Raw genomic sequence first — 19,544 nt, 5'->3', positions numbered from 1 at the left:
AATTCTACTAAAAGTTTTATGTTACTTAATATTTGGTATATATATATATATATATATATATATACACATGTATTTGTACATGATCATATATTTATATTGTGGATTGAAACATAATTTGGGAAAACAATGAATGAACTATAACTAATTATTAAAAAATCAACCAATTGCTTGATCCTATGACCTCCTGAAATAGAAGATAATATCCACAACATCAACTATGCAAAGCAGAGCATATAGGGGCAACAAACTTCTACCGGAGTAGAACAGAGCATATATTCAATTGGAACAAACTAAAAATACTAGAGAAAATACTCTTAAGATGCCAAGTGTTCATGATTTGAATATTCTATCAAAGCTATTGTATGCCCTAACTTCTATATAGTCATGTGTATGCCTATATAGAAACCATGGGTTCTATATGCTTTGAACTAACCAATGATAATAGGTAGAAAAACTTTGAGTATCACTTAGTTTTTAAAGACTATTGAAAATTGTATCATAAAACCTCATCAATTCACATTCATTAGCATGGTCTATTTCAATTTAATCAACAATGCACTCAACTTTTAGTTAAAAAGTAGGAGAAAAAAATAAAGAAGGAAGAAATAACTCACAATTGTTTTGCATAAATATGCAATACAAGATATAAGAGGTGTACCAACAAATATATCCTTGTGATGAGCATATTAATATAATGTCCTAATGATAGTCTTGATAGTGTGGAACAATATTGAAACCCAACTATAATACAAATCTTTACAAAAGACACAAAATTGAGTGAATATCAACAATTGATTCTTAATAGAAATTAAATCAAGCTACCAAATTTGAAAGGGTGGCATTGGACACAGGAATCACCTCAAATGACATTAGAGGCCTTAAAATTTACACCTTCTTTTCAACATTTCACTAGCAGAACAGTTGACCAAGGCGATTGCATGGAGATAATCTAATGCGACTTCAAAAGAGTCTCTAGCTTACAAGGACTTAACTGTGTTGTGTTGTATTGTAATACAACTTCAACTCTCCAAAAAAAAAAATTCAAAAACATCCACAAACTCAATCCATAAGAGTCACCAAAATCTAATTGCCATTACACAATCCCAAAATCTTATCAAAATTTCTATATGGCACATACCCAAAAGTGACCTTTCAAGCAAAGCCCAACATGACATGAGAGACAAAAGAAACTAAACCAATCTTCAGCGCTACATGTGGCTTGAGCAGGAGAGAGACAGAGCCAGTAGGAGAAAGAATACAGCCTATTATTATTATTAACTAGAATGCCGAAGCCAGGCTCACTGTCCTGTTGCGGCGCCTGGAATAAATTTACTGAGCACCCATCTTCGCACACATTGCGTCGCAGCAGCAAACTTGCCAGGATTTCTTACCATTCATTCTCCCTTCCCTCCTTAAACAAGTAACAAACGAGCAAATAAACAAACACACTTCTCCCATCCAGTGCCACACTCTGTCTGCACCCTCCCCCCAACCAGAAGAACAAAACCCATCAACGTCACTCGCTCTCTCTCTTACACTCTCAATCTCTCTCTCTCATTCATGTATTGTCTTGTATCATCCCATTCTCCATTGCGCCGGTAAAAGATTTTCTGGGAGGGTGGGCGGCGAGGTGGGATTTGTGGGTAGGAGGGAGAGTGGTGGAGAATTGGAGGTGGGGTTGACATGAGTCTTGTTTGTTGCAGTGCCCCCGCATTGCTGGTGCTGGTGCTGCCCACCGTCACCGCAACTGGAGGCTCCAGGAGGCATGGAGCCGCGGCCGCGACTGGGCGGGTTGGTGCGCGGCGTAGATCTGAGGTGGTGGTGAAGGGAGTGGGAGGAGTGCGGGCGGTGGCGGGGAATTGCGGGTGGGTGTTGGGCGGAAATGCGCGTGGCGTCGCAGTGATGCCGCCACTGACTGGGGATGGGGGTGCGAGAGTGGCGAGGAATGTGAGGCAGGTGCGCGATCTGTGCACTCGGTGCGTGGGGTCGGAGGAGTGCGAGGGGGATGGGGAGAAGGCGGGGAGCGGGGACGGCTATGTGGGGTCATCGGAGAAGAAGTTTCTGACGCTGCCGACGATTCTGACGTTGGCGCGAGTGGCCGCGGTGCCTGCGTTGCTTGCTGGTAGGCTTCCCACCGCGCAATGGATTGGTTTGGTGTGTGTGTGCTGACATGGTGATTGATTGCGTGGCGGTACGGTTGCGAGATGCTGAGAGCGTTCGACGGTGGTGGCCTGCGGCAGTGGATGTGGAGTGGTGCAGGAGTGGCATGAGGGTGGGAGGGAGATTGAAATGCGGGTGGGTTGCAATGCGGAGAATGGTTTGGAAGCACGGGGTGGATGGAAATGGTGTGGGCAGGCGGGAAGGAATCAGCGAAGGGGGGGAGGTTTAGGGTTAGCTTGTGGTGGATATGATGTGCGGAGCTGATTGTGGATGGTTGGGTGCAGTGTTTTATTGTGAGGAAAAATGGGCGACGACGGCAGGGGCGACCATCTTTGTGGTGGCAGCCGTGACGGACTGGCTGGACGGGTATCTGGCGAGAAAGGTATCGTGGATGATGGTGTGGTGCGTGTGGGTGTTGTGGATGCGAGGAGGTGGTAGCGTGGGGGGAGGATGAAGCGGTGGAATGACAGTGCGTGTGGCGTGTGGTGTGGCAGATGGGGTCGAGCTCGGAGTTTGGGGCTTTCTTGGATCCGGTTGCAGATAAGGTGGGTTGTGTCTGTTGCGTGGGCGTGAGTTAGGGCACGGTGTGGAGCGTGTGAAGGGCAATGGGAGGAGACGGAGGCAGAGTGGGATAGTGGGTTGGATTGGTAGAAATGGGAGAGACGGGATGCGAGAATGTGGATGGTGCAGTGAGCAAGGTTGGTGGGGGGTGGTGCAGCTGATGGTGGCGACCACATTGGTGTTGCTGTGCACAAGACCTCCCGTAGCGGCGCTGGCGAAGGTGGGGCCTTGGCTGCTTCCGGTGCCAGCGATCACGATCATCGGGCGCGAGGTACTTGCAGGAGTGAGATGTGTGGAGGAGGGAGGATGGGAGTAGGGAATGGGAGAGGCGGATGGAATGTGCATGAGGTTGGTGGATGGGTAGAGTGGGTGCGGGGTGCAGGGCGGGAATTGAAGTGGGTGGTGCGGTCGGGTGGGGGAGGGAGGATGGAGATGAATGAAGGGGGTGTTGATTTTGGCGAGTGGGAAATGGTGGTGAGGGGGATGTGTTTGTGACAGGCATGGGGGAAGCGGTGATACATGACCGGAGTGGGGAGTGGGATGTGCAGATCACGATGTCGGCACTGCGAGAGTGGGCTGCATCTCAGGGCGGAGACGTTCGGCAGGTAGACATGGCGGGCGATGGGGTAGCGTGAGTTGTGAACAGTGGGTGGGGGATAAGGCAATGGGGTTGTTGGTAGTTTGTTGTTGCTGTGGTGATGGTGGTGGTAGTGTGGTGTGGTTGTGCATGGGGTGCGGGCGATGGGAAGATGAGAGAGGTAAGGCGAGTGTGCGAGACTGACGAAGAGGTGGAGTTGCAGGCGGTGGCGGTGAACAGCTTGGGGAAATGGAAGACAGCAGCACAAATGGTAGCTCTGACGTTGCTGCTGGCGGGGCGGGATGGCGGGTACGTGATGTGTTTGGAGGATGTAGGGGAGGGTGAATTTGAATGCTGGTGAGTGGAGGGAGGTTGTGTGGCGATGTGATGCGAGCGTTGTTGATGGTGCGGATGTGGTATTGGTGTTGGTAAGCATGGGTTGTGGGACTGTAGGGGAGGAGTCGCACTGGGAGCAGCAGGTGTGAGTCTGCTATACGTGTCGGCAGGGTTGGCTGTGTGGTCGCTTGTGGTGTACATAAGATCGATGTGGAACCGATTAGCACAATAGTGATGCAAAATGGAGGGTCCAGGGTGATAGGAGTTGGTAGAGAGAGTAGAACCAAGGTGAAATTTTGGAGCTGTACATCGTGGATTTGTTGGTCGAAACGGAGTTTTATCCGTATGGCTATGTATGCGGTTTTGTTCGTTTGGCGGAGGGCGATGTTATTGATTTGTTTCGACTTTAGAGTTTTCGATGCGGATAATCAGTTCGGTTAGTTGGCAGAGATTTCAGTGAGAATTGAATTTTATTGCCTGCGGTGATGAATTTGAGTTTGAATTATGTGTGCTGTTTATTTAAAGTGTTTGTCTTAGACTAATTAGGCATTGGTAAGTACCAATTCCATTCGTGTGGGTTGCCGTTGCTGTTCGTCTCCCAGCATATGAGTTATTACGAAACGAAGTGTTAATGTTGCACATGGTCGTGGAGCAGGAATCTTGTTAAACAAATATAAATAACTGTCGCACCTTAGATGTGATGTTTTTTACAGTGCTGTTAGTAGTTGTTAATTTTAGAGCAGGTGTGCTCAAGCATTAATTGTTCGGTTCTGCGGGAGTGAGTTTTGACAACGAATTGGAGTTTGATTTCTGACATATTGATGGTTCAGAGCACGTTACAATCGTCAATGCAAGGGAGGGTATTTAGTTTCCTTTTGAGAATCGAGAAATAAATTTGTGTCAGTGAGATTGTCGGCCGATCATATTGAAAAGGGAAGTATAAGTTAGGTTCATGATCGAGCAGGAGTGGTTTTTGACTTAGAGTGCGATCGTTGGTGTGTATCAGCAATGTTCCTTTCAGTTTAGCATGAGTTGAAAGTGCTCATTATGTTGTAATCGTAGTCATCGTCAACAATCTTCGTGGCTTTTATTGAAGAATCATCTTGCTCGTGTATTATGGAAATTTTTACGTATCAATGAATTTCATTGACTTGAAAAGGTAGCAGGAAGGTATTAGCTTCTGTACTCGAGAATGTCCAGCAACTATGGGTAACACCGTAGTTTTTAATAAAGGCCAAGTTTTATCAAGAAATTTTGTATGAAATTTAGTGATCAAGTATTTTGAATCTAAATGGTAAGCTCAATTACACTTTCGGTTATTAATATCAACTGACATGTCAAAAAATCGAACAGGTTTATCATAAACCATAGGAACACATATGTGTACACAGAAATTTATTTTTTAAATTAAAAAATATACTTTACCTGAGTTTAGAAATGAACTAATACAGCTTGGCACCAATTAAAGCTACATCCACAAACATTGATGGGCATTTCAATCACACAAGTATAATTTTTACAATTAAAATAAAAGATTAAAAGAAGACAGTACAACTGAATTAAGCAATGATGTATATTGAAGTGATTATATATTTATGAAAACGTAATCTATTGCTTGAAAGAAAACCTCACCTAATTTGTCTCCATAAAAATGAAACAAACAATGATAAAAAATAAAATAAAACTTGTAAGCATCCAAGTATCAAAAGAAAACTTCTCTTTTTCAAGTAATATAACTCATCCAACAAGACGGAGAAGCCCAACCCCTCCAACAAATCTTCCAAAGAATACCCCACACAAATACACTGACACCTAATCACCAACTACACCCAACAGCACACTACATTCCAACCTCTAATAAAGCAACAACAAACATCTCGGGCTTCCACGAAATGCCAACCTTTGAAGACCTCGCAGGCTGTCTCAAATTATGGGAAACAAGAACCAAGAACAAGATCAAACACAGATGAAGATGCATTAGTATTGTAGCTTCGAAGGATGTTCCAGAAGCGCAGGTTCCAAGATAACACCTACAAGAAAACAATTGGCAAAAACTCAAATCCGAGTCCAAAACAAGGATACTGCGGGCACTTAGTTAAATGGGACACTAGGCAAGAGAGTGCAGCCAGCAAGCACCTGTACTACCAGCAATCCCAACCATTAACCACCATGTTAATGCAATACATCATCAATTTACTCAAGACAACGACGAAAACTCATCCTCTGACCTAACAGATGAAGCATTCGAATCTATGATTAAGAAAATCATCAGAGAAAACAGGGAAGAGAAAGACAAACCTGCTCCAAGCGGCGAAGGAGAAGAGGAAGATGCAATTGCCATGATTTCAGAACTCGCACTTACCACAACAGTACTAGATGACAACATGTGGATATTGGACACTGGAGCAACAATGCATGTCACCCGGAACCCGAAGCTACTACACCAAATGCGCTACGGTACTGACACTATTTCCGTACGAACTGCTAGTGGACACTCATATCCCGTACAAGGCAGAGAGTGCCTCAACATGGAGATGGACGATGGTTGAAACAAGACAATAAAAAACATCCTATGTGTATCAAGTATGACCTGCAACCTCCTATCTGTCAATGAATTAGCAGATAATGGCCTCTTAGCGTGCTTCGATGACAAACGATGCTTAATCGACACCAAAGACCCCGAACCGATCACCATTGCAAACGGCGTACGAGACAACAACTCTAGGCTACACTTCCTATATCTCACAGGCCGAATCAAAAAGGTTTGTTACTTCGTGACCCTAACAGACGACTTCTAACAAAAATCTTGGATTTATTTCCTTACGAATAAATTGGACGCTCTCTCCAAATTCAAGGAATTCAAAGCAATTCTTGAGAAACAAACAGGAGAAAAAATAAAAACGTTGAGAACGGATAGAGAAGGGGAATACCTCTCTGAGCAGTTCAACGATTTTTGCTCAAAAAATGGTATCGCAAGACAACTCACAACTACGCACACCCTCGAACAGAATGGAATCTCAGCATAGTACTCGATACAGCTCGAAGCATGTCACAACAAGCAAAGCTACTTGCAAACTTCTGGACAGAAATCGTGAACACCGCAAATTTCCTCGTTAACAACTCCCCCATCAACGCGAATGCCGGGCTCACACCAGAATAACTCTTCTTAGGTAAGAAGCCTAAATTTTCTCATCCACAAGCATTTGGCTGCGATGCGTTTGTTTTCATACCCAAAGAGGATAGAGCATCAAAGTTCTCCCCCAAATTTGTTGCTAAGAATAAAGCCCAGAACTTGTGGAATTACCATCGGGGCACAAACCCATTACTGCCAAGTGGGTATTCAAGATTAAACCAGTAAGAAAAGGCACGCCACCCATCTATAAAGCCAGACTAGTGGCGCGCGATTTCGAATAACAAGAGGGCATAGACTACAATGAAACGTTTGCGCCCGTCATTAAGTGGAACATATTGTACCTTGTTATCAACAATACCGCACGAAAGCACTGGAAAACGCTCCAACTTGACGTTAAGACTGCATTCCTCTACAGCTTCCTTAAGGAAATGGTGTTCATGGAACAACCACGCGGGTTCGAAGTTTAAGGTCAAGAAGACAAAGTTAGCATTCTCAGAAAAGCACTATACAGTTTGAAGCAGGGAGCAATAGCTTGGAATGACACAATCGACGAACTACTTCTCTTCCTCGGGCTTCACAAAAGCGAAGCCGAGGGCAACCTCTACTACAAGCTCGAAGGAGACAAAACTACGTTGCTTCTACTCTTCGTGGACGATCTACTGATCATGGGCAATGATGACAGCATGATCGATCAAATTAGAAAGGAGTTAATAAATCCTACGAAATGAGCGACCTTGGACTACTCAACACCTATCTCCAGGTGGAATTCCTCCCAACTAGCCAAGATATCCTGATGGATCAGACAACCTTCGTCAAAAAAATGCTCCATCAATTCGGGATGGAGCACTCTAAACCCGCAGCGACTCCTATGCACGAAGCTTGCAAGCTGACGACCGAAATGCATGAAGAGCAAGCGGACGCCACCTTGTATAGGCAGATAATCGACAAGATTCTCTACCTCACCAATAGCCTTTACCATGAATGCCCTCTCACGATTAATGCAGCCCCCTCAAATACCACATATGGAGACAGCAAGACATCTACTGCGATACCTACGCAGAACAACAAATCTCGACGTACCAAATACCGTTGAAGGATACACCGAATAGGACTGGGCAGGGGATAGCGAAGGACGGCGTTCCACCTCAGCGTACATCTTCACTGTAGGAGGTACACCAATTACTTAGAGCAGCAGAAGACAGCCGACCGTCGCACTGAGCTCCGCGGAAGCGCAGTACAAATCCCTTGCCGAAGGAGCAAAGGAGGCGACTTGGCTACGGCAGCTCCTGCGTGAACTAGGGTTAAGGGAAATAAGAGCTCTGAACATTTACTGTGATAACATGAGCACAATGAAGATTGCCTCAAATCCAGTTATGCATGCAAGAACCAAGCGCATCGAAGTTCATTACCACTTCACAAGAGAAAAGGTTAATAACAATAAAATCAAACTACTGCACATACCAAGCACTAACAATCCAGCAGACATGTTAACAAAACCTTTGGGGAGAATTTGCTTTAACAAGCTCAAAGAACAGCTAGGCATATGCTCCAGAAAATGACTCCTTTCTAGTGAACTCAACAATCTTTATTCGTCATCGAGCTCCACCACCCCAGGAGATAGATAATCAATACAAGAAGGGCAATCCACTCCGTCACCCATGATCAAGCAAAATTGAAGAAAATGACACACTAAGCTCAATCGTTCATTCAGGGAACCACAAGATAAGCTACCTTTCACAGCCAATTTGTAGCCTCTATCATCTAGTCTAACTACTTCTAGAGCCTCCCATTCTAATGTCCTTCTCACGAACTTCTTCCACCTTCTACTCACGCGCCGAAGCCGCCACAAGACTGATGCCGATAGTGGGAGACAAGGCCAAATTGAGGTCATCACCACAACATCAGGAAGCGATGGGATCAACACGTACCATGAATCATTTCCCCTCGAGGAAGAGTCAGCAAAGTGACACTTCTCGATGGTTCACCCGCACTCTACTGTCTTGAATCCCTCCTCTCACCTCCTTCTTTTCTTATCACATCACTCCTATGCCTCGAATCACTCCCTACTATTCCTTCCTCTCCCATCTCATCTACTGGCTGTCCTTCAACTTCCACCCCATGATGACGTCCAATCTCCAGCACCAAAGGTGTCACGAGCTCCACCACATAGTCGATCAACCTGCGCAAACACAAGCACACCGCCCACAGAATCACAATTAGTGAATCCTTCACCTCCAGTTCTATGCTATGGAAGTAACGAAGGAATGTCACCGCTCCTCTCATTTTTGTCCTAGCGTTACTACATGCCATCTCACACGCTTTGTGCGCAAGGATTGGGAGGGGATGTTGATTTTTACCATCGAACAATCCTTGCTAAGAGGTAGGCACCCTCGGGGCCGCACCTCTTGACACCTAAAAACACCTGAGATCATCCAGCCAGTAGCACTTTGGTACCGCCAGAATAATAGGGCCCACCACAACGTACGACGTAGCTCCTCGAGGTATAATACCTCGCTCTTGCTTTTCTTTATTCACTTCAAATAGAGTCACTGCAATGATCATGTTTTCTTCAAATTCACCAAGTGCTTACACAGAAACTTCCACATCCATACCACCCCCAAATAGAGCCACAAGTTTTTCACCATGAAAATAGACCTAAGTACCATTCTCCTGTACCGGGCACTTACCGCACAAAGTGCAATAATCAGAGTCAGAGTGAATGTTCCCACACCAAGTAACTGTAATGGGGACATAATTAATTGTGAAGTGGGGCGAGGGGGATGTAAGCTGTAAAGCCATGGCTTCAGTACAAGGAGGCATGGGAGGAGGAGAAGCAATGGGAGTGGGAGAGGGGATGCGAGGCCGCGTGACAGGCAGCAGGAGCGTGCCACGGGCCTGCAGGGCCCCAGGTTGCGAGCGAGCGAGGGAGCAAGGGAGCGAACGAACCACAGGGACTGCGTCGATGCGTCGCTCATAAGCAACACGAGAAGATTCGGGTAGCCTCGTCGATCAGAGGCTGTCAGAGCTTCCCACTCCGTCAAATCCCCTACCTCTCCCTCCCGAAGCCCTAACACTGGTCACTTGGCAGTTCGCCACCAGCACTCTCGACCCCGGGGCGACGCAATCCTCTCGCCCGGAGGCTCCGCTAACTTCACAGCTAGCTGGTAAGCATTGAATCCACACTTGGCTCGCTCTAGTGCGTTTGATCCGTGGGATGACCGCGCTTGGATTTTGATGGGCAGGTTGCTGTGGGTGGATTGGGATTAGGATCGTAGGTTGACGTGCGGGGTGCACCATGGTGACGATGGAGGATGTCGCGGGCACACTGGGCATTGGGGTCCCCGTGCTCTGGTTCCTTGCGTCGTTCGTGGCGTCGATTCCCGTTAGTTGGCTGTGGCGGTTCGCCCCTGGAGTGGCCGCACGCCACCTCTATGCGGCTGCCAGTGGTGCCTTTCTCGCGCATTGCGCGTTTGGGTACGAGGCCAACCTGTATATGATGATCCCCATCTGCGTGAGCTATGGAGCCATGATGCTCAATCGCAGGATGTGCGGGGTGGTCTCTGCCATCTTCGCCTTCGGGTTCCTTGTGTATTGGTAAGTACCCGCATTGTTTCTGATTAGTGTCTGATACTCTGAACCAAAGTGAAATGCGTTGTTGTTTCTAATGTTTCATAGTGTAATCGCCTCACCGGTACGACAGTTGTCACCGCCTCACCGGTATGTCACGGATTGATTTCAAGCGTTCGGACAATCTATGCTTGTTATCAAGTCAGCGATCGCTTGCGTCGGAAGTTAGCTCCTGAATGCACATCAAGTCGTCTGTTTTTATTGAGGATATCATAAGGTTCCGAATCTAGGATTTTTGTGAGAAATCGCGAGTGCCTGTCGGTGAGTGTCTGTCGCCGAACATTCATCGTCGGGCTCACTGCGCGAACTTTCAGAGCCAACTGGAATTCTGATTGCAAGTTTTTCTAAGGTATTGAAGATGGTGGATAATCTGAAGCATTCACTAGGGCATTGAACGCAACGAATTTTTTCACTTCTAAATCATAATAGAAGAAAAAAGCCTCCGTTTGGGTATATGGATTTGTTTATGCCTACTGGACGGATGAATAAGTATGGCTTAGTGTGTTGCAGCCACGTAATGTTCATGAGTGGCGATGCTTGGAAAAGCGGCGGCATCGACCATACTGGTGCGTCTTTGCTTTCCGCACTGCTAATGGTAGTAACTGCCAAAATTTATTGAGCCATGCTCTGCTGTGGCGCTGATAAGATCCTTAACTTCTAGTTAGTCTTTCACTAACTAGAAGAATTATGAGGTTTTGTCAGAGATTGTTATGTGACTTGACCCTCATTTAAGGGTTACTGACTCCGTGACACGTTTTAATGCGATGAATCGACCAGGATCCATGATGGTGTTGACGCTGAAGGTCACGTCAGCAGCCTTTAACTACCAGGATGGGTTGATCAAGGACGGGGATTCCCTTCGGGAAGCCCAGAAGAAGTACCGCCTTGAGAAGCCCCCATCCTTCATTGCATACCTTGGTTATTGCTACAATTGTGGATCTATCTTGGTTGGCCCAGTGTTTGAGTTGAGAGATTACATGGACTGGACAGAAGATAAAGGTCTGTGGGACCCCAAGGCAGAGAAGCGGCCCCCACAGCCTTACGGAGCCACGTTTCTCGTAGTTGTGAAGGCCTTTATTTGCATGGGCATTTACATGTATATCACCGGAACATTCCCTCTGAGCTTTTTGACTGAACCTGATTTCATGAAGTGGGGGTTCTGGCACCGCGTTGGTTACCAGATCCTGTGCGGTTTCGGTGCGAGATGGAAATACTACTTCATTTGGTCCTTATCCGAGGCCGCTGTTATGATCTCCGGATTCGGATTCAGCGGCTGGACCAAATCCGCATCCTCAGATGAGTCGAAGCCACAGTTTTCTAGAGCACAGAATGTTGATATTCTCAACGTAGAGCTGGCTACAAGTGCAGCAGAGATTCCCAAGTATTGGAACATTCATGTGAGCGTGTGGCTGCGTCATTGTATCCTCATTCACCAATTGAAGTTTTTTGTTGAATGCCCGTTATGTTATTTGGGCTTCGTGAGAGTTGACGTGTATGGATTGCTTTCCCCCTTCGATTACTCGAGGTGAGAAGTTTGTGGTTTTCTTAGCTTCGTTTATTACAGATGTCTATGAAAGATTGGTGGTGAAAGGGAGGAGACCCGGTTTCCGGCAGCTCCTCGCCACACAAGTCGTGAGCGCCATCTGGCATGTAAGTGCATACACTTTCCCCTCGCGGCAATGCTTGTCGTGTACTTGGAACGTCTTGAATGATTGTCCCTCTGCTTTAATTCAATAGTGAGACACACTGAGCGAATAATTAACGTTGACGCTCGTTTATGCAGGGATTGTACACTGGATACTTACTCTTCTTCGTCAACAGCGCGCTCATGATCGCTGGCGCTCGAGGTACACTTGTGATTTTTACAGCGGTGTCTTTGGAGGCTGGCTTTTACGATGGTTGATTGGGTTGTTTTATTGTTTTAAAAAGTACCTTGTGGATGGTTTTAATCCAGTAGTGTTGACATTTTGACACCGCAGTGTTATATAAATGGCAACAAGCGATACCCAAGAGTAATTTCTTGGCAGTGAAGCTTGGTTCTTTTTTCGGTTTCTTCTACACCGTGTTAGTGCTCAACTTGACCGTCATGGGTTTCCTGGTGAGTATCTCGAATCAGGTGTAGGATTTAGGGTTTACATGTGTTACTACCGGCTCTCTGTAGATGTCGTAGAGTTTAGATGGTTTTACTCATATTTGAAATTGCGTTAGTGTTGCTTTTATTCAATTGATACGAGTCTCCACTGCCCTGTCGTTCCTCGTAATTTCCTGGGAGCAGTGAGAAGCTTAGCACGTTAATATACACTCGGCAGAACTAAAAAGTTTTTAGTTTTACGCCTTTTTTTTTTGTTAAAAAAATTTCCCGGTTTTTCATTTTCTTTTTTTTGTGCAGGTTTTATATTTTGATGACACCATTACGGCGTATAGAACTGTGTACTATTCGGGCACATTGCTACCAGTTGCGCTTATTTTACTGGGAAAAGTCGTCAAACCGCCGAGATCTGGACAGAATCCAAGAGTGAAGAAGGAATCGTAGTGCCTCCTTCTTCACCGCAGTCATTTGTGTGGAGTAAAGAACCTGCTGTTTCGGCTGTTTATGATTTTCAAGCTTTAGATATTGATGAGAAATTTGCATCTTTACAGTCTGCAGCTGTAGTTTTGTGGTTTGCCAATTAGAATGGTGGAGGTTGGCAGGTGCTGTCCCTAGCTTCTAATAATGCAGTCATTATTTTTTTTTTTATATTTTTGAATTGCAGGTGAGCCAAATTGGAGTTGTGCATGTGTACATTACATTCTACATCATATTGCATGATTTACTTCGTGGGTCCACATCTGGGTGTTTATTCCAAACTATCGTCTTCGTGTGGATCATTTCTCAACCTTACATTAATCCTCCAGAATCATGGATATGCATGTGTCATTGTCTCACTTGTTTTCTTAGGTTGATGGCTACATCAAAGGTTCTAAGCACACGCAATACTTTCAGGGACTGTGTGAATGGAAAAAGTAAATATTCATTGTGCAGCGAGAAAAGAGGTTGGAGCCTCTGACGGTAATTGCTGGTAACCATATGCAGTGCAGTGTGTCAGAAAATTTCCTCGAGTGCAATGCATTGTGGGTAAACTGCCTCCATCCCCAAAACCGCAATGTTTCTACAACTATACAACCAAATAGCTTATCTGTGTAGTCTTAAATATGTCTCCCTTACCTCTCCTAACTTTTACCACATTCAGCACAATCCTAAAGTACTTTCGGTAGTTCCGATGCGATTCACCACTGCAAGAAAAGTGTGATAAGAGCGGGTCCCTGTTTTGAGAAGCGGCGCCCAAGATCAACAATAAATTCGAAACAATTAACGCGTGGGCCGAATTGGTCCATCCGAATGCGCCACCCATCATCTACGTCTTTAATACATCACTTCGATAACTGGCATCCGTGCATGCCGAACCACCTTCTGTGTGTTCATGTAATTATCCTTTCTTTCTTTGCCGGCCCGACCTCAACTTTTTCCCCTGTGTCTAGCCTTGGAGAATTCGTCTTTCTGCCCTTGAGTAGCAATTTCAGTCAGGCGAGCTTGCCGTTGTTGTTACTGAGAGAACCCGGAGAAAGAAACCAGGTTTTCAAGATGGTGGATGCGGCAGCTTTGATCATCGGAGTCATATTGTTTGTGATCTTGTCTCCAGGACTGCTCTTGCAGATCCCTGGAGATGACCGCCCTATTGAGATCACTAATCAACGGACCAGCATAGCGTCTGTGATCGTGCACGCAGTGGTGTTTATTATTCTCTTCTATCTGCTGCAGCTCATCTTCCACGTCAACGGTGGCACTAAGACCGATTAAGGGTTTTAGTTGTTCTTGGTCGAATTGGGTAAGTTCGAATGCATTTTCTTGTTGATATGATGTTTGATTCTAGTGTTCTTTTTACATCATAATCAAGTCTTTTTTACTTTTGGCTATGATTTCTTCGTCTTGCTGTGTTTTCTGCTGCTGTTCTAGCATAGTCTAGCTGGATGCGGGTTACTTTGTCCGCGTCCTTGGTTGGCCAGTTGGTGTAAATAGGTTTTGGATTCTTGTGCAATTACCTGGCGCCGAGTTGGACTTTTGGGTTTGTTTCTAAAGTAGCACGGTTACCCTGGTTTTTTTTTATTAGGAAATGGAGGCCAACGTTAACTGAGTCTTGGAAACATGGAGTAGTTTGAAATCCGCTCACAAGCAGGAGTGTTCGACACTATCGGTGGGTTTCCGTCGGCTAGTTGAATGCTAATAAAATCAAGATCGATATGATAGTTGTTTTTCGTGTGGATATGTACAGTTGGATGCTTGCACTGAAATGACAGAGTACAAAGCTTGCTTTCTGCTTACACTTGTCTTCTCTTCAGGATGGTGATGGATGATTAGAAATTGTATCAGCCTCTTGTTTGAGTGTGGGTGTGAAAATCCGGAGAGTGTCATTGCCTGCATTATAACCTCAGAACATTGTGCGACGATGAAAAGCTTGATACTGTCGCGACAACCTTGTCCTGAGTTGGAATTTCATCCAGGTGCTCAATTCGGTATCTAATGAAAACGCCATCTCGATTGCCTTCGTTTATTCTAAAATAAGCATAAAAAGCTGCATCGCTGTGTGTTCGAACATTGGTACGTCTAGACATCAAAGTGCCGTGGCTTTGAATTTTTCATGTGAACGACCTTGTACAAGTCTACAAGAAGTCAAAAGTAGGAAAGCACTGGTCCTCCACTGGGATACGCGTAAATCTTGAAAATCCGACAGTAAAAGAGTAGACCCTAGTGGTTGTGGAAACGGCGAAACTCTTCCGTTGAGTGTCACGTTTGTATTTGTCGGTTTCTACGATTATGGTTATGGTGGAGTATGAATCCAGGTCTATGATTGACCAGTGTAACATTCCAGTTCCAAACAAAGTTGAAATGCTGCAAAGATAACCACTATCGTTCAAATGAGGATTAAAAATCGAAATTCACTAAACTAAATCTTTTGATTTAATAAATTATAATACATATCACATTGCTTACAGCAAATGCATCTGCTCAAGCATTTTTGGACAAACAGACGCTAGCTACGTAAAAGCAATTTCACCACAAAACACTTCTTCCCTTCATGACAAGTTACAATCGTTACACATATTATACATTACCGATGTGACATGTACACTATTAGCGCATGTTGAGGTTGTGGGACGCCATTATTTTCTCTTTCAAGCCCGTTGACTTTGGCAAACAACATCGATTTTATGAAGGCACGTGCCATCATTTCCAGTGCCATGGATGTAGAAATGCTTTGGCAATTAACCTCCAAATCATCAACAATACGTTGCATCAAGCCTGGTGGATACTGCACACTAAACGCTGGTAGATGAGAGTGAAGCATCGATGCACATTCGCAAAACTGTCCAATTGCTCCGTGTCACAATGAGAACCCTTCTGTCCACGATCACATACATCACCGAATTTCATCTGTCCCAGTAATGTTTGCAGAATATATTACCATCCCGAATTCAAACAACAAAACAATTTAAGGCAAATAGTGAAAAAGCGCGTAAAATATCTCAAATTAAAATCACGATGCAAATTGCGGAAGTTTACAGAGCCCGCGAGGTTTCGCACATGAATAGTCTGCAATTCAACGAGTTCCAATTTGTTTCCTAATTATGAATAAATGCAATGAATTATCATCAACATGATAGCATCATGAATGAAGAATAACATCTTAAAAGATCTAATCCAAAATGGTCACCTATATTGGCCAAGGCTATCCCCGAGGAGTGTAACAAAAGAAGATAAAATCTCCGTAACTTCCACACGTCCTCCTACACTAACAAATTCATTCCAATCAGCCACCCCCTCCCCTAAGTAACATGGTAACAATACGTCCCGCCTGAATTTGCACAAATGGCTCCTCAATGTCTCATGGCTACCCCCAAGATAGGAAGAAGAAAAGAAAGAAAAAAAAAAAAAAAAAAAAAAACTTCAACTCAACCCTCTACTCCTTCTTAGGCTCCTCAACCACACCACCGGTCGTTGGCAGACCCACGAACACCTTGAACGAATCGTAGATACCCCACTGTGCTCCCGTCAATGTACCGATCATGATAATACGCAATGGCAGCCCCCGGGTGAACAACGCCTTCAACCCCATCTGGTCAATCGCCTGCTTCACCGTCGCATCCTTCGACTTGTTCAGGAACGACACCAAGTTGTCCGCCGGGTGCGAAATGATGGCGCAAGCCACTCCCGCAATGTATCCCGCCGTGAACGAGATACCCAACTGTGAGCTCGACGACACCTCGCTCTTCGGCACTGGCACCGCGTACTTGTAGATCGCCTCCACCGTGCTCTCGAACGTAGCGAACTTCATCATCGTGTACGGGATCTGCCGTCCCCACAATGGCACCAAACCCTTGAACAGCCCCTTCACACCGTCCGACGCAATCAGCTTCGGCATCCCGTCGCTCAGTCCCTTCGCGAATCCCGGGTTCGTCTGCACTCTCACCTTCACGGCCTCGAATGCGCACAACCCCACATCCGCAATCACCTCCGCGGACGCAGACCCTGCCAAGTAGATCACCGTCTTGTACTTCTTGGCGTTCTCCGGCCCGGCCATGTCCGAGTATGTCTTCTTAAAGTACTCGTAGAACCCGTACTTGCAAGCACCCTGCACACTGTACCCAAGCAGCGTAGGCACCCACCCTCGGAACAGACCCACCACCCCGTGCTCCTTCACGATCAACGAAAACCCTCCCGAGATCGACTTGTACTTCTCCGGGGCGATCTGCATGTTGCACTTCACCACGTCGATGGGCGTCACTCCCATGTGCGTCAGCCCGCAGCACAGCATCCCTCCTACAGCGCAAGCGCGGTAGTACTCACCCGAGAACATGACAATCTTGCGCTCGCTCGCGGACGGCACCATGAATGGCGACGCCACCCCGGCGGGGGTTCTCGCGGCGCCCGCCACCTGCTTGAACAGGCTCGAGGCCGTGTAAGCGGGAGCGGCATTGCTGCTGGCTTCCGCCGTCAAAGCTTGGAACAAAGACTTAGGAGCAGAAATGCCACTCCTGGCGGTCTTGGTGGAGTAAAGAAACTCCGGCACCATGGAAGTGCGCTTTTCTGCAAACACCATAGCTGCACGAAGCTCTGCGACGAGCTCCCGGCAACCCCACAGAAAGCTGAACCCTCGCTCGAGCCTCACTCAAACAGCAAGCAGAAACAACTACCAGACTCCAAGCAAGCAAGCAAGAGATGAAGGGCTCACAAGGTGCCTGCGAGATTCAACCCCGAATCGCAGCGTGGAAATTTCGGATCCTGCTGGAGGACAAAAAGATTCTTCTTCGAAGATGCTGCCGTGGTGTGAGAGAGAGAGAGAGAGAGAGAGAGAGCGAGCGGTGGGTGTGTACTCAGGTGGACCCGGGGCCTCAACGGTGAAGAATGAATGGAGGGGCGCCTTTGGGTCCCACTACGGGCCGGGGTTGGGGTTGGGCTGGGCTGGGCTGCCTGCTGCGTCGTCCCGGTGGTTTGAATGGGCCAGAAAGGAGGCTCCTCCGTTGTACCCTCGGCTTCCATTCCTTTCGTTTCCTCCCCTTTCTCCTCCGCTGCCCTTCCGCCTCTCGCCTTGTAGGGATGAATGTTCCCTCGAAAATGGATGTTATTTCGCTCGTCTGTGGCTCTTCCTGGAGCATTATGTGGTGCCTCAATAGGGAGCAGCAAACCATGGGAATCTGAAGGCGAGTTGAATGCGATTTCCCAGAACAGGTACCCATCCATCCATCTTGATGTCATGATGAAAGGATGGTAGTTGGATGAAGCGGATGCTAATTATTATTTGTTGAGGAATTAGACATGATTAAAGGAAAAAAGATAATATTATTAAAACGTTCTAACATGAAGAGCCATTTTGCTTTTTCTGTTCATCATGCTGCAGGTACGAGCCGGATACCAAGCCACTATGGCTGAGATATATGTGTTAGAATTTTGGAGATTGATAGGAAGGTGGTGAATAGGAGCACCATATACACATGAATAGTGGGTGATAAACACACTAAGATTTGCTGCAATCTTTGTAATAAGCGTGAATGGAGATGCCCATGACGTTTGGAAGGAGATGGGAATGATTGTTTGTAGTTAGGGACATTACACAACATTACAATTCATGTAAGATGCAAAATTAAAATAAATGTATGTTTATATATATATATATATATATTGGTAGAAAATATTACAATTCCTTTATATAGATTTGAGAATACATTAAAAAGAAAAACCTATAAATTATGCATTCAATTATTTGAAAAGATATGGTTATTGCAAATATCTTGTATCAATCTATTTTATAAATAATTGAAAGTTGTTTGTAGATTTTAGCACATAGAGAAGAAATATTAGTTTTATTTTTAAGAATATGTATCAAAGGAATTTGTACAAAACTTTATTTTCTGAGGTACATTCTAATATTATTGTCATTTACTAAAATTATTTATTTATTTATAATGAGATACATTATTCTATATTGAAACAATCAAGTTCTCAAACTACAATTATCTCACCAATACATTCTTTTAATTTATTTTTTTTGCACAATTCTCTTTCTTACGTAGAATTTAGCTTAAATCTAATGTTTATACATTTGTACATATTCATATATATATATATATATATATATATATATATATATAAGTAATTTTTAAAAAATAAAAATCCAATATTAATACAAAATATATAATATATAACTCAAAATATTCCCACATTAAATAGTATTGTGCTATGCAAACAATACACTAAATTAATAGACAAAATTTTAAAAGGTGTTTTAAGAATATATATATATATATATATATCAGAGTAAAATAGATACAAATGTATTCTCTTGTTTGTGCTAAATTTTCATAATCACATATAACAACATGGCATTCCCAATTTATATACCTAACAAAAATATCTAATAGATTGGCATTTGCATAGATGTATGCCATTGACAAAACATGATGATCATTAAAAACATAAAAAATGAATATTAACAAATATATTGTACAATGATACAATGAAATAATTGACAAATAAGTCTGTAGCTATTTATGCCAATATTAGAAAATATTTACACTACTCGATATGTCTTGTGTGTTATAAATAATAGCTTAGTA

The 19,544-nt window shown here is 44.8% G+C and overlaps 4 protein-coding genes and 2 long non-coding RNA genes across 8 annotated transcripts; 3 read left to right on the top strand and 3 right to left on the bottom strand.

The window, feature by feature from the left end:
* The first annotated feature begins 1,569 nt into the window (after nucleotides 1–1,569).
* Nucleotides 1,570–4,152, top strand: LOC112288676 (CDP-diacylglycerol--glycerol-3-phosphate 3-phosphatidyltransferase 2). Of its 2 annotated transcripts, none has more exons than XM_024533144.3 (7): nucleotides 1,570–2,122; nucleotides 2,445–2,542; nucleotides 2,655–2,705; nucleotides 2,879–2,992; nucleotides 3,270–3,326; nucleotides 3,471–3,607; nucleotides 3,752–4,152. In XM_024533144.3, exons 1-7 carry the CDS (start codon nucleotides 1,684–1,686, stop codon nucleotides 3,864–3,866), a joined length of 1,011 nt encoding a protein of 336 aa, XP_024388912.1. In that variant the 5' UTR covers nucleotides 1,570–1,683; the 3' UTR covers nucleotides 3,867–4,152. The 2 variants fall into 2 exon arrangements, with proteins under 2 accessions (XP_024388912.1, XP_024388913.1); XM_024533145.3 differs by having other exon boundaries at nucleotides 1,576–2,122; nucleotides 3,522–3,607.
* A 1,182-nt stretch (nucleotides 4,153–5,334) lies between these two features.
* LOC149988127 (uncharacterized) lies at nucleotides 5,335–8,062 on the bottom strand. Its single transcript, XR_016505429.1, has 2 exons — nucleotides 7,848–8,062; nucleotides 5,335–5,664 (listed from the first exon to the last, which is right to left on the bottom strand). It is a non-coding gene; the product is annotated as an uncharacterized LOC149988127 (long non-coding RNA).
* A 268-nt stretch (nucleotides 8,063–8,330) lies between these two features.
* Nucleotides 8,331–9,731, bottom strand: LOC149988126 (uncharacterized). The gene is made up of 3 exons (XR_016505428.1): nucleotides 9,455–9,731; nucleotides 9,125–9,316; nucleotides 8,331–8,946 (listed from the first exon to the last, which is right to left on the bottom strand). It is a non-coding gene; the product is annotated as an uncharacterized LOC149988126 (long non-coding RNA).
* A 118-nt stretch (nucleotides 9,732–9,849) lies between these two features.
* On the top strand, nucleotides 9,850–13,220 carry LOC112288674 (lysophospholipid acyltransferase 1). Of its 2 annotated transcripts, none has more exons than XM_024533140.3 (8): nucleotides 9,850–9,931; nucleotides 10,035–10,361; nucleotides 10,905–10,960; nucleotides 11,172–11,813; nucleotides 11,959–12,044; nucleotides 12,178–12,241; nucleotides 12,374–12,492; nucleotides 12,784–13,220. In XM_024533140.3, the coding sequence occupies exons 2-8, from the start codon at nucleotides 10,063–10,065 to the stop codon at nucleotides 12,925–12,927; spliced, it is 1,410 nt and encodes a 469-aa protein (XP_024388908.1). In that variant the 5' UTR covers nucleotides 9,850–9,931; nucleotides 10,035–10,062; the 3' UTR covers nucleotides 12,928–13,220. The 2 variants fall into 2 exon arrangements, with proteins under 2 accessions (XP_024388908.1, XP_024388910.1); XM_024533142.3 differs by having other exon boundaries at nucleotides 10,010–10,361.
* A 619-nt stretch (nucleotides 13,221–13,839) lies between these two features.
* On the top strand, nucleotides 13,840–14,753 carry LOC141045939 (uncharacterized). The gene is made up of 2 exons (XM_073537331.2): nucleotides 13,840–14,260; nucleotides 14,543–14,753. Exon 1 carries the CDS (start codon nucleotides 14,017–14,019, stop codon nucleotides 14,230–14,232), a length of 216 nt encoding a protein of 71 aa, XP_073393432.2. The 5' UTR covers nucleotides 13,840–14,016; the 3' UTR covers nucleotides 14,233–14,260; nucleotides 14,543–14,753.
* Nucleotides 14,754–16,019: 1,266 nt separating this feature from the next.
* On the bottom strand, nucleotides 16,020–17,919 carry LOC112288675 (mitochondrial phosphate carrier protein 3, mitochondrial). Its single transcript, XM_024533143.3, has one exon. It carries the CDS (start codon nucleotides 17,528–17,530, stop codon nucleotides 16,391–16,393), a length of 1,140 nt encoding a protein of 379 aa, XP_024388911.1. The 5' UTR covers nucleotides 17,531–17,919; the 3' UTR covers nucleotides 16,020–16,390.
* Between the last annotated feature and the right edge of the window lie 1,625 nt (nucleotides 17,920–19,544).

Source organism: Physcomitrium patens, chromosome 11 (genome assembly GCF_059467195.1).
Source record: "Physcomitrium patens ecotype Gransden chromosome 11, ASM5946719v1, whole genome shotgun sequence".
NCBI classification, from domain to species: domain Eukaryota; kingdom Viridiplantae; phylum Streptophyta; class Bryopsida; order Funariales; family Funariaceae; genus Physcomitrium; species Physcomitrium patens.
Note: the sequence above shows the minus strand (reverse complement) of the source record. Positions and strands in the feature narration are given on the sequence as shown.

What these genes read in the sequence shown, in the direction of transcription:
- LOC112288676 (XM_024533144.3), top strand. Translation starts at nt 1,684, where the DNA reads ATGAGTCTTGTTTGTTGCAGTGCCCCCGCATTGCTGGTGCTGGTGCTG. An exon ending in TGGATCCGGTTGCAGATAAG is followed by an intron (nt 2,706 to 2,878) that starts GTGGGTTGTGTC and finishes GGGGTGGTGCAG; the next exon opens with CTGATGGTGGCGACCACATT. An exon ending in AGGGCGGAGACGTTCGGCAG is followed by an intron (nt 3,327 to 3,470) that starts GTAGACATGGCG and finishes GGCGATGGGAAG; the next exon opens with ATGAGAGAGGTAAGGCGAGT.
- LOC112288674 (XM_024533140.3), top strand. Translation starts at nt 10,063, where the DNA reads ATGGTGACGATGGAGGATGTCGCGGGCACACTGGGCATTGGGGTCCCC. An exon ending in GAGCGTGTGGCTGCGTCATT is followed by an intron (nt 11,814 to 11,958) that starts GTATCCTCATTC and finishes CGTTTATTACAG; the next exon opens with ATGTCTATGAAAGATTGGTG. An exon ending in TGACCGTCATGGGTTTCCTG is followed by an intron (nt 12,493 to 12,783) that starts GTGAGTATCTCG and finishes TTTTTTGTGCAG; the next exon opens with GTTTTATATTTTGATGACAC.
- LOC141045939 (XM_073537331.2), top strand. Translation starts at nt 14,017, where the DNA reads ATGGTGGATGCGGCAGCTTTGATCATCGGAGTCATATTGTTTGTGATC.
- LOC112288675 (XM_024533143.3), bottom strand. Translation starts at nt 17,530, where the DNA reads ATGGTGTTTGCAGAAAAGCGCACTTCCATGGTGCCGGAGTTTCTTTAC.